Genomic DNA, 12,591 nt, shown 5'->3' with positions numbered 1-12,591 from the left:
GGTTTAGGTAGAACAATTATTTCTTTGTATTTTCAAAGGAAAACAGGATTGACTAAACAAAATAGGGGCAGTCAAATGTTGTTGAATCCACAAACAACGATAACAAAATATTGGTTAATGCACACTATTTAAAAAAAAATTTTTTTTTTTTTAGCTGAGCCATCCTGCCACCTGTTGGCAGCTCAGCGGCAGCTCAGCTCAGGCCGTGAATCAAACCGGGGACCCTGTTGCTCAGAGCTCAAACTCTTGAGCGAGCTCTTAACCAACTGAGCCACTCGGCCAGCCCTCAATGCACACTATTTCTAAAGCAATGTAATAGTATTGGTCATACTTGTACAATTAATACTTTATTTAATGTGTTAGGTTGAACCATATGACATTGACAATCTTTAACAGTTTTCAACTGATAAAAATGGCAGTTTTATGTAGTTTTAGCCTAATATGTGACTTTAGAGTCTCCTAAAGTTACTTAAAATTTTAGTCACTTTAAAATTCACCTTCATAGGAGCTGTTTTGTATATAAACAAATAAATATTGAATACACATCTCCTTAATCTGAAATTTCTCTTTAAAAATAACATGCAGGGCCGGCCGAGTGGCACATTGGTTAGGAGTTGGCTTGGGATGCCAGCTCTGAGCAGGAGGCCCTGGTTCAGATCCCACATGGGGGCCAGTGACACTGCGCCCTCTACAGCTAAGATGGTGAACAACAGTTCGACCTGGAGCTGGGCTGCAGTAAGTCACTGGTAACGGCGTAGGCCACGGTGGGGCTGGCCGGCAGCTGGCGTAAGCTTTCGTGAGCTGCGGTGAGCGGCTGTCCAATGGCCGGCGAGCGATTGCCTCACCCGGGAAGAGCGCAGTGATAATACCAACATGGGCCAGTGAAGCAAAGTCCTCCACAACTAGATTGAAGAACAAAAGGACAGCAACTTGTCTGTTCCCCCTCCCTGATTCCCCAATAAAATCTTTTAAAAATAACAATAATAATAACACGCAATTAGGTGGATGTCAAACGACCTAGGAGTAACTGTGTGATGCTTGTTGAAAACCACAGGATACAGAGTATGTATTGCTAGTGTAACTAAGCTATGTTATAAACAAGAAAGAAATGTGCAAAACATTTGTTAACTATTCTTTTTATTTGAAGGTATAAGATACATCGCATCTGGAAATTTATATATTAAATCAGTTTTATTGAGGTATAACTTGCATACAGTAAAATTCTCCAATTTTAAGTATATGATTTGATGAGTTTTGACAAATGTGTATATAACCACCCCCCACAGTCAAGATACAGGACATTTCCACCACCCTAAAAAGTTCCCTGGTGCCCCTGTGCAGCCTGTCCCCACCCTATCGCATCCTCCAGTGACCACTGATGATACTGTCAAATAGTTTTGCCTGTTCTAGACTTTCATATAAATGGTATCATGCAGAATGTAGATTTTTGTGTTTGGCTTTGTCTTATAAATGTTTTTAATTTTCTGTGTATTATGATGTTTTGACACTTTGAAAATATTTCTGGATGGAGATACTGCCCCTTCCTGTGCTAGCCAATTCTTAGAGATGGCAAAGGACCCAGCCTGAGCATGTCTTTGATATTCTAACTACGGAAGTGGTATATATACCGTGGAATATTACTCAGCCATAAAAAAGAACAAAATCTCGCCATTTGCAACAACATAGGTGGAGCTAGAGGGTATTATGCTAAGTGAAATAAGTATTGGCCTGTTTCTAATGATTGGTGTTTTGTTTTTTTAAATCCTGGTTATGAGTCATTTTCCTGCTTTTAATGTCTGGTAATTTTTTATTCGATGATAGACATTGCAGGTATTATGTTTTGAGGTGATGTGTTTCACTGTATTGCTTTAAAAGAGTGTTGGACTTTGTTCTGATGCTTTCTTAAGTTACTTGTGATCAGTTTGATTTTTTGAGTCTTGCTTTTAAGCTTCATTAGGGTACATGTTAGAATAGCCTCTAGCCCTGTTACAAAGTAGTATTCTGTCCTGAACTCTCTTACTAGATACCCCTTTTATTGACAAGGGCCTTCTGCTCTCACTAGTAGGACCACAGACTAGTTCTGGCTCTGTCTGGACTCCAGGAATTGTTCAGCTTGCTGCTTTCTGGGAGTGAGTTCTTTCCGTGGCCCCATGGAGTTCCACCCCACATGTGCAGATCATTATTCTGCAAAATATTCCAGGGAACTCCTCTGCAGATGCTCAGAATTATCTCTTTATGCAGCTCCTTGTATTTTGCTATTCAAAGGCTTACTGCCTCAGCCTCTCTGAATTCCAGTTTCTACCTCATCAATTCAGCAAAATTATTGGGCTCTGTTTGAGTTTTCTTTCCCTACATTGCAGCCTGGAAATTTCCTTCAGCAATAAGCTCTGGCAGTTACAGGACTCACGTAGTTTCTCTCTCTCTCTGACATTAGAGGTCTTCACTGCAGTTGTCCAATGTCTGGGAAACAATTGTTTCATATGTTTTGTCGGTTTCCTAGTTGTTTATGGTGGAAGAGTAATTCCCATAGTAGTTAATCTTTCATTGGCTAAAGAGAAATCCCATATAAATTGTATACTTCACAAATGTTTTAGAATAATCGGAAGAAATAAATTTTGTCTTTTTATCTTTTTAGCTAGTTCATTCCATCTTCTCTACACTCCCTTTTCTGGATTTGTATTTATTATAGAAGAAATTGATTTCATATTCTGTTGAAACTAATGTAATAGCCTTAAATTATTTGCAGGTGAGGGCATCTTAAAATACAGGTTCCTTCTAGATTTTATAGTTTCTCTTAATATGGTGAGGGAGGGTGTTTATACAATACATGTTTTTTAGGGTTTTTTGTTTTTTAACTGAGGTGTAGTTGAAATGCAACATTATATTAGTTTCAGGTATACTTGTTTTTATTGTTATTTGTTAACTAATTTCTGCCCTAAGAATAAGTGACCTGTATTCTGAGCATCACAAGTGAGACTTTTCTCTGTCACCCCCTTTCCAAATGTATAACGGCACTGAATCATTGGAGAGGCTTAGTGGGTTTTTGTTTTTTTAAGTTCCTTTGGGCTTGTTTTTGTTTGCTAAATTTATTTTTTGTCTAAATACGTTATATACAATTTTTGTTATTGTCACTTGTAACTTAACTCAGCATTTGTTTGCTTCTGTTCTCTTCTTGTTTACTTAAGTAATGCTTAATGTAAAAATGTCCCCACATAATCAGTATTTTGCTCGTCTGATTGTTTTTCCTAGGTGGTACAGCTGTATGCTGGGAAAGAAATGCAGCCTTGCTCCTCTGAAGGAAGAACTTCGCATCCAAGGGGTAAAAGCCTTTGTCGTTATTATTCTTGTGTATCTACTTTCGATGGTAGAATTTTCCTTTATACCTTAAAACTCTAAGTGGATTTTTGTTGTTGTTTTATTTTTGCTTGAACCTTTTTACAAATTATTCAAATAAGGCCTTCTTTGACAATTACTTAAAACAAAGAAAAGTTGGGAAAACAGTAGAATATCAGCGAGAACCCAGAAATCCGAAAACCTGGTGTCGACCTACCACTGACACCGCACCTGACTCCTTTATAATTGCAGAAACTCAAGGCTGTATAAATTAAGGGGCTTGTTCCGCGTCACGAGTCTAGTTATCTAATAGCAGCTAGAACCAGATGATCCTTAGTCCAGTGTGCTTCCCACTATGGCGCAACTAGCCCCTTGCTTCTGTTTTGAAAAGCAGGTGATGAATAAATACTCCCCTCCGTCTCCCCTACCAGTTTATGGCGTTTTGGCTTGAGTAAGCTTGAGCAGGATGACTTTTCAGAGAAAGAGACCAGATGCGGAGTCAGTGGTAGAAACCAAGTTCCTGATTTCTGATTACTCTCTGACACTCTGCCCATCCTATTTTTCCTACCATACCTTTTCATTGTAAAAATTGTAACGATTATAAAGCAGTTTCATTTTCTTTCCCAAAATGATAGAGGAAAGGGAGACTACATAGCTCTGTCTAGCCAGCCTTTGGTGGCTCTCTTTCTTAAAAAAGGAAACCAGAAAACCATTTGAATCATTTTACCAGTGATTCCCTGAAGAGCTGTGTTTTGTGTTTAATATATTTGCACTTCCAAGCCAGAACTTTAAATTCTCTCAAATGTTTTATGGGAGGGGGAAGAAAGCACAACTTTGTCACGAGATAATTTATTCATTATTAGGCAGCTACGTGTAACTGTTGTTGGATAGTAGTATTTGTTAACTGATAAAAAGAAAGAGCAACACCAATGATTTCACATGAGGCAGCAGCCATAAACATATTGGTAGAATGACTTCAATCTGATGAGATGCTATGTTTGTTGGTTTCAGGTTCCTAAAGTCACCTACACTGAATTCTGTCAAGGTCGAACAATGAGATGGGCCTTAGCTTGGAGCTTTTATGATGATGTAACAGTACCAGTAAGTAGAGACCTTGCTCTGCTTCTCCAAATGCCAGCACGTGGTGGGTTTTAATAGGTCATAAGTAAACTGAATCAGTACCGTCCTGCTACCCTGATGTTTGTCCCAAATGTTTATGTCAGAATGAAAGTGGTTGTAACGACACAGCCCTGGAAGGCTGACTGTGATGACCGTGGAGCCTTTCTCGTGGGTTGGTGCAACGCGGTTGATTCTTGCTTAGCAAACATAAATGAATTGGAAATGCATCTTTTAGGAATTAAAAATTCAGATAATGTGACTTGTGGAAACACCTTGTGGGTATAATTATTCTGTTGGACATTCCTCAAGAATTGAAATGGAAGTCTGTTTATTTTCCATTGCTACTGTGGCTTTCCTAGAGTAGCTGTCTCCTAGGGTTCCTGGGTGAATATAGAAATGGCCATTTGGGGTTGCAGACTTTCGATGTGTAATACTTAGAACCTTTCACTAGAATGATCCCTATCTTGGCTTTCAGATTAGCTCTAGAATATTGATCAGTTTTGAAGATGGGTGATAATAGGTCATTATCCATTCTCTCTACTTTGTGTATGCTTGAGCTCAAACATTTTCTGTAATAGAATGTTTTAGAAAATAGTTTATTCCACAAACTTCTCCTTGTCCCCTCTGCTGCTGTACGTAAAGGAAAAATGCTTATGAACTGGTGAGACTGAATAAATTTTCTGGGCTGTACCGAGAGGTTGCAATAGGATAGCATCCATTCATTCCCCAGGAGTGATTAACTTATTGTTGCCTGGAGCTTCCCGCCTGGAGTTTCTGCACACGTTGCTCGGCCTGTGCTCTTTCTGCCCATAGGATTGATGGAGGCCTAGTACCTGGTCCTTCAGGTCTCTGTATATGGTAGACTTATTCTCGGTGCTCCTCTCCCAAGATCTGGGCCACCCATGAGCTCTACAGTCATCTTAAATGTTGCTGTGTATGAGCCTCTTTCCCTCCTCTCATAGGGCAGAGGAGTAGAGACATGTGCAGAAGTACAACAGGACAATTTGCAGGTAATTCTGAGTACATGAGCCCAAATTTGAAACAGCCTGTCCTTGCTGTATTCTGCAACTAGGTGTCCTGCTGGGTTGAGTAAGTTTTCCAGTCAAGTTTGAGTGGCATCGCTCACCTAGACCCACCTCTGTACAGTGAATGCTGTGGGCTGTCTAAAGGTTAGAGGGTGAAATGTTCACTGCTTTCAAAAAATGTTTCTGCTTTTTTTTGCCTCCCTCCTGTTTGTCATCTTCTAGAATACCAGGGCTCTCACACTGATGGTTAAAATCATCAGTAACGCCCTGGGTTATTCTTTGCAGACACTAACAGCTGCAGAAAAGGAGTTTCCAAGGGCTTTCTGTTTACCCGCTGCCCATATTTGTTGGCACCGCAGGTGGAAGAGCTGATAATGAGCGCCGGCACCCTCCATGCCGTCTCATAGACCAGAGTCGCCCTGGCCCTCTTGGGTTAGTAGCTTTTTCAGTTCAGAGTATCAGAGGGCATTATGTTTCTGTGTTAGCAAAATCAGCTTATTTTGAAAAGGAGCCCTCTAAGCCTCCCTCCCTCCCTTTCTCTTTTAGGCCATTCTTGAGCCCTGTTCATGGTTTCAACCGTCAAAGAATGCCTCTCGCTAAGGGCCTCAGGTTTCTCCCATGCCAGCATACTCATCTCTCCCCACCGCGACCCCATCCCAAAGCTGTTAATAATGCATTCCCAAGTGTTCCATTAGGTGCACTTAAACGGCTACAGGGAAAATGGCAGTTTCTGATTTGTGGTAACCCAGCAACAGTTTCTTAGCACTGGTGCCCTTCACCAGCAACTGCTTTCCTAGGGGTGGTCCCAGGGCACTCGTGAGGCTTTTAGTGGGCTGTCCTTTTGGTTCTCCTTCCCTCTACCTGGACCTCTCCCCAGCCCTTGCTTTTTGAAGGAGTGACTATCACCTGACTTTCCCTCGTGCTCCTGTTGGGGGTGGGGAGGGAGGCGGATGCTGCTTTAGTGAGGAGCGGAAGCCAAGAACTAGAGCTAGTTAAGCAGAAATATTGACCTACTTTCTCACCCCACCCCCATTCCTGCCTTTTTAGGGTAAATGTGCAAGTTACTATGGCAACTTCTGTTTTCACTTATCTCAGGCCTACTGACTCCTTTATGTTGGTGCTGAATCTGAAAAATTCTAATTCACTGCTGATTCAAGTGCCTACACTAAGCCCATTGCTCTTGTCTGGATTTATTTTAGCAGCAAAAACACGAGTCCTAATGTTGATAGAATTTTTGTACAGTCATTTCTGACTTGATAAATGTAAGGAAGCATCCTGTAAGGACTGTTCTTTACAGAATTTTAACAAGCCCCTTAGAATAACCTCTTTGTCCCAGCTTCTCATCTAATTGCTCCGGGCGTTATATCAGCTCTGCTTTGCTTTCAGAAGTTTGACACCCGTTAAAACAAAAAGGAAAAATAATGTGGATCTAGCAAGTTGTGCACTGTTGGTATGAGGGTTGTCCAGGAACTCTGGTTTAAAAACAATTTTCCCTGTGTTAAAAAAAAATTTTTTTTTCCCCTGTGTTCAAGACATTTCCTGGGACTTGCCTGTCTAGGGAGTAATAACTCAGGGTCCTTTGGAGAGCAGGTGGAGGGAAGGCGTCAAATTAATTAGATAGCCTTGTCAGTTTCAGAGTCGGGGTCTCCTGACAGTGCTCTACTTACTACCCCACAGGCTTTCAAACTAGTTCCAGGTAGATTAGGGATGCCTTGGGGGTGCCCCAGGGGGTGACACTTGGGAGAAGACGTCAGGTTGGTACTTCAGGCCTCACTCTCATTTTAATCAGAGCTCATCTGCTTTTAGCAATATTATATATTGGTTTTATTTGTTGAGAGGATTTGCTGTTAAGAAATGGTTTGAAAACCAGTACTGTACCAGGGTAGTGTACATTATACATTATGCTGTGATGATTAGGGAATTGAGCTCTTGAGCAAACCCAAAGCTAAGGACCCTCTTAGTTACTTTTGTTACTAAGTATGATCTTCATTGAGATAATACCAAAGAAATAAGACATGATTTTCTATCCCTTACAATGAATAGTTTTATGGGAGAGAAAAACACATGAAGCATTGATGTAAAATTGTGTGTGAATAAGTACTGAAATGAAGGGTAGGGACAAGAACCGTTGGGAGTTAAGGAGTTCAGAAAAGGCAGCGGTTCAGGCTGGGCTCATCAGAGACGACCTCACGGAGGAGGAAGTGTCCATGTCTGACTTGTGGCTGGTGCTCAGTAGGTATTTGCTGAATGTTAAAAGGAATGACACGGGACTTGTACTAAGGTGCAGCATCGCGAGCAGGACATTAATAGATTTAGTAGATTTGAAGCACAGGATGTGATCTTCGTTGTTATTTGAATGCTTTATGCACATTATGTCACCTTGTCTACATCTGACAACAGTCAAGTGAATTAAATGGTATTTTATCCCCACCATCTAGATGAGTAAACTGGAGAGGCTCTAAAAAGTCAGGCTGGAACCCGGATCTGTCTGAGTTCATAGCCTGTGCTCTTAGTCACCTGGTACTCTGCTTCCCAAAGTGCAGCCTTTTGTTCCAGCCTGACCACGGAAGAACCTACACTGTGGGCGCTCATCTTGCTTACAGGCCCTTCCCAGCAGCCTCTCTTCTCTTGGATGAGTCACGTGGGCTCCTCCGAAGCTCACCATGCTGCTCAGAAACTCCCCAGTGGCTACCTGCTGCCAATGGGCTCGTCATGTGGCTCCTTGGGCCTCCTAGATCTGTCCTTGACTTTCCCTTCCATCTCAATCCGTGTTTTCCTGACTATACTGTCTTCTACCATATGAGCCTCCACAGACTTCTCATGATGCCAGAGTCATAGCTGACCTTGTGCAGCCTTTGCTCACAGTCCTTTCTCGATTAAATGCATTTAATACAGTGTCTGGTATGTAAATGCTCGATAAAATATATTGTATTATCATTTCCCACCCTTTCTTCTCATCTGCCCATGTATTGGGTTGTCAGAAAAGTCATGACATATTTTTTCTCTGTTTTTCGTTGCAAAAATGCGTCATGACTTTTCTGACAACCCGATATTTGATGCTCCAATAATGTTGAGCGACTGCTCTCTGAAATTCCTTTTTTTGACATAAAGACAATATCCAAATAGTCAATAGGTAACTAAAAATTGCCAGGCGATTTCTTCCTGACCATCAGACTCCTCGTCTACCAAGTTAGTTCAGATACCACCTCCTGGGAAGCTTGCCCCGACTCTTCCTAAACTGATGTTAAGATCCTTCTGTGTTCACTGTAGTGCTTTGTCCATATTCCCATTACTGTCTCTTTTACATGGCATCAACCTGACATACTGTCTGGTCCTCAAATAATAATTAAGTGAATGAAAATTAAGGAAAAAATGACGTGGCACAGAGATTCTCAGACTTTTCCACTGAAGTGCCAGCTATCCTAGGAAAGCTACTGACAAACCCCTCAGCATCAAGGTGACTATAAAGTTCCCAGAAAGCACCCTATGCTCATGTAGTCTCTTCTTTTCTCTTTAAAATCCATTTGAATTTTGTATTCTCTTCATAATGTACATATGTTTGTTTTCTTTTTTTTTTTTTCCCTTTGGGAATTGGGGGGAGGGATAGGAACAGCGCTGGGGAATTAGGGGAAGGGGAACAGACAAGTTGCTGTTGTTTTGTTCTTCAGTCTAGTTGTGGAGGACGTTGCTTCACTGGCCCAAGTTGGCACCATCATTGCGCTCTTCCTGGGCGAGGCAGATCAGTCGCCGGCTTCTGGACGGCCACTCACTGCGGCTGCTGGCTGCTCACGCTGGCTGCTGGCTACACACAGTAGCCCATGGCAACCCACTGCCACAGGGGCTGCAGCCTACACCGTCACCAGTGACTCACGCAGCCCAGCTCCAGGTTGAGCTGTTGTTCAGCATCTTAGCTGTAGAGGGCAGTGTCACTGGCCCTCATATGTGGGATCCGAACTGGGGCCCTCTGGCGTCCCAAGCCAGTTCTTAACCATTGCGCCACTCAGCCGGCCCTGTTTTCATTTTTTTTAATTAAATAATTTTACTATTGAGTCAAATTGACAATAATGTAAAAAGATATCCTATATTTATTGTGTAGTTCCATTGCTGTTTCTACAAAGTATGACAAATAGTGTTTACTTTATAAATCATAAAAAAGGTTAAGTTCAGTATTTCTATTTTTCATTTACTTTTACCTTTCTATTCCCAAAATGCAGCACACAGAATTAAATACAATGTTAGATTAGTAGGTCTTGCATGTACTCTATTACTGTTTATCAAAACATTTTATTTGGGTTTCAGCTTATAATTATTTTTCATTCCTAAAGGAATTCTCTTTTAGAGTTTGGAATTTTGTTGAAATTGCTTTCAAAGCCCACATAGCTTTTTTGGAATGGTATCCAAGATGGAATATTACCTTTGTGCTTTAAAAGTGGGTTTGATTTTTTTCTTTTAATAGCTGGAAGGTATTTCTTACAACTATTACATGGCCTCTTAACATACTGTAATAGGTGATCCCCCAAGGTAAATACTTTAAGCAGATGGCCTTCCCTTGAATTTGAACATTGGTTTATTTAAATATTTATTTAAAAACCAACCTTGCTGATTTATGTTTATACCACACACATCTTGATTTATCCATTAATTTGGAAGTTCCCTAAAAGTAGGAATCATACATTCATTCATTTATTCTACCCATTTTTTGAGCAGTATGTCGTAGTTGGCACTTAATATTTACTGAACCAGTACACCCTTTTTCAACCTTTCTTCCTGCATTAGAGAAGAGGGGATTAAGTTTGAGGCACTAGGTATTTTTTTTTAATTTTGGCATTTTTGTTCTTTTTTAATGTTTCCTTATGGTAAAAATTTTAGAAAATATGGGCAATTGTTTGTTTTGTTTTTTATGGAAGAAAAGAAAAATTACCATAAATCTCACCACCCAAAGATAACCATTGTTAACAATTTTGAGTATGTGCTTCACATACTCAAAAGAAAGAGTAGTTTCTTTTTTAAAATTAAATTTTAATTTCACCTAAATGATACATACAGAAAGTAACACATCAAATAGCACAAAAGAATTGATGATAAAAGCAACTTGGCCCCACCCATCTCAACTTCTTTATACTATCCCACTCCCCAGAGAGAAAATATTTGAGTAGATCCTGGTTCCTATGGTGGTGCTCCATATCTTTTGATCTGTGCTGTCCAGTATGCTGGCCACTAGCACCTGTGCCTCTTTAAATTAAAATTAATTAAAATAAAATAAAATATTCAGTTTCTCAGTCTCACTAGCTACATTTCAAGTGTTGAGTTAGCCACATGTGGCTAGAAGCTACATGTTGGCCAGCACAGATGAGGAACATTTCTATCACCACAGAAAGTTAATATGCTTTTTACCTTTGCTTCTTCATTTATCAACTTTAGACAGTTTCAATTGCCTAAATTCTGTTTCTATTCAGATATAATTTTGTAAACTCTTTTTAAAAATTGAAATATATGCTTTTATAAAAGCATATCTATTATAGATTTAAATCCTAGTGACTTATTTCCCAGTAACCCAAATTCCCTCTCATACTCCCAATTACTAACCCCTCCCTCTCTCAATATCCCACTGTTTGTCACAACGGATTGCTTTTGTCTGTTTGCAGGCTTTAGTATCTGATTTCTTTCGTGCACATTATGTGTGTGGGATTCCTCCATATTGTCATGTGGAGGAGAGTTCATCCTTTGGAACAGTGTTACTATATTATATGAATATACTACAATTTATCCATTCCACTATTTAGAGACATTTGAGTTGTTTCCAGTGTGCAGGTGTTAGAATAATGTCTCTGTGGACATTCTTATATGTGATTTTACATTTCAGTTGAGTATAAACCTAGGAGTGGAACTACTGGGTCCCGTGGGTTGTGGGGTGTAAGTTCAGCTTTAGGAAATCTTCCGAAAGGGACTATTTACACCCAGCAGTGTTTGATAGTATTGGCAGATGCACCCTGTCCTCACCAACACTGATGCCCTAACAGTTAAATCACTGTGTTTAATTTGCATTTTCCTGATAACTAATGAAGTTTAATATCTTTTTAGATATGTATCGACTATTTGATATTCTCTTTATGTCGGATGTCTGAATTTCTTGCCTATTTTACTACTTGGTTTTCCTTTTCTTTTAAATTGATTTGTAGGCATTTTCAATATTTTCTGGATATGAGCTTCCTTTTAGTTATATATCTTGTTACTGTCTTCTCCCAGACTGTAGCTTGCCAACATCTTTTGATAAACAAAAAAAAATCATAGATTTAATTTAGCCCAATGTACCAGTCTTCCTTTATGGTTATTAGTACTTTTTGTGTCTTATTCAAGAAATCTTTCTTTACCTCAAGGGCAGGCAAGTATTCTCATGTTATTTTTTTCTAGGAGCTCTATCATTTGATTTTTCACATTCAAGGAACTTTTTAAGAAAACTTCTTATTACAGAAAATTTCAAATTTACAAAAAGATAGAAAGCAGTTTAATGAACTCTTATTTACCTCTCACCCACTTCAGCTATTGACAGTTCACGGCCATTCTTTCCTCTGTATTCCCAGGTATTCCTTTCTCCCTGCCCTGTTTATTCTGAAGCAAACCTCAGACAGTGTATTATTTTATCCATAACTATTTTCATATTTATCTAAAAGGTAAAGGTTCTTTTTAAAAAAACCTGTAACTATAATATCATCATCACACCTAAAATAACAGTAATTCCTTCATGCCAGCTCCATAGTTGATCAGATTTTTTTTATTGTCTCAAATGTTTTAAAGTATGTCAGAGTAGACTCTTTTTTTATTAAATTATTTTTTATTATGAAATACACATTTTTTAGAATTAGTTTCAGCTGTACAACACAGTGCAATTAGTTATACTTTTTACCCCTCGAAGTGACAACCCCCCTCCCCCAATCCGCCGCCCCATTTCCCCCCAATATCATACATATCTATTACAAATCCCTTGACTCCACTCCCACACTATACTCCACGTCCCATGACTATATATATATANTATATATTCACTTATAGTTGACATACAATATTATACAACATCAGCTTCAGGTGTACAGTGCAATGATCAAGCCTCTTCCCC

At 39.6% G+C, this 12,591-nt stretch overlaps 1 protein-coding gene across 2 annotated transcripts in view; it reads left to right on the top strand.

Moving 5' to 3' along the window:
* Positions 1-12,591, top strand: part of METTL16 (methyltransferase 16, RNA N6-adenosine) — a 67,103-nt gene that overhangs the window by 38,774 nt on the left and 15,738 nt on the right. For both annotated transcript variants that reach the window (XM_019650502.1, XM_019650501.1), the window contains 2 exons: positions 3,250-3,319; positions 4,345-4,434. In XM_019650502.1, coding sequence (XP_019506047.1) covers positions 3,250-3,319; positions 4,345-4,434 — 160 coding nt within the window. The remainder of the gene's footprint in view (positions 1-3,249; positions 3,320-4,344; positions 4,435-12,591) is intronic.

The sequence above is a fragment of the Hipposideros armiger genome, unplaced genomic scaffold (genome assembly GCF_001890085.2).
Source record: "Hipposideros armiger isolate ML-2016 unplaced genomic scaffold, ASM189008v1 scaffold_141, whole genome shotgun sequence".
Classification (NCBI taxonomy): domain Eukaryota; kingdom Metazoa; phylum Chordata; class Mammalia; order Chiroptera; family Hipposideridae; genus Hipposideros; species Hipposideros armiger.
The sequence above is the reverse complement of the archived record's forward strand: the minus strand, read 5'-3'. Positions and strand labels throughout refer to the sequence as shown.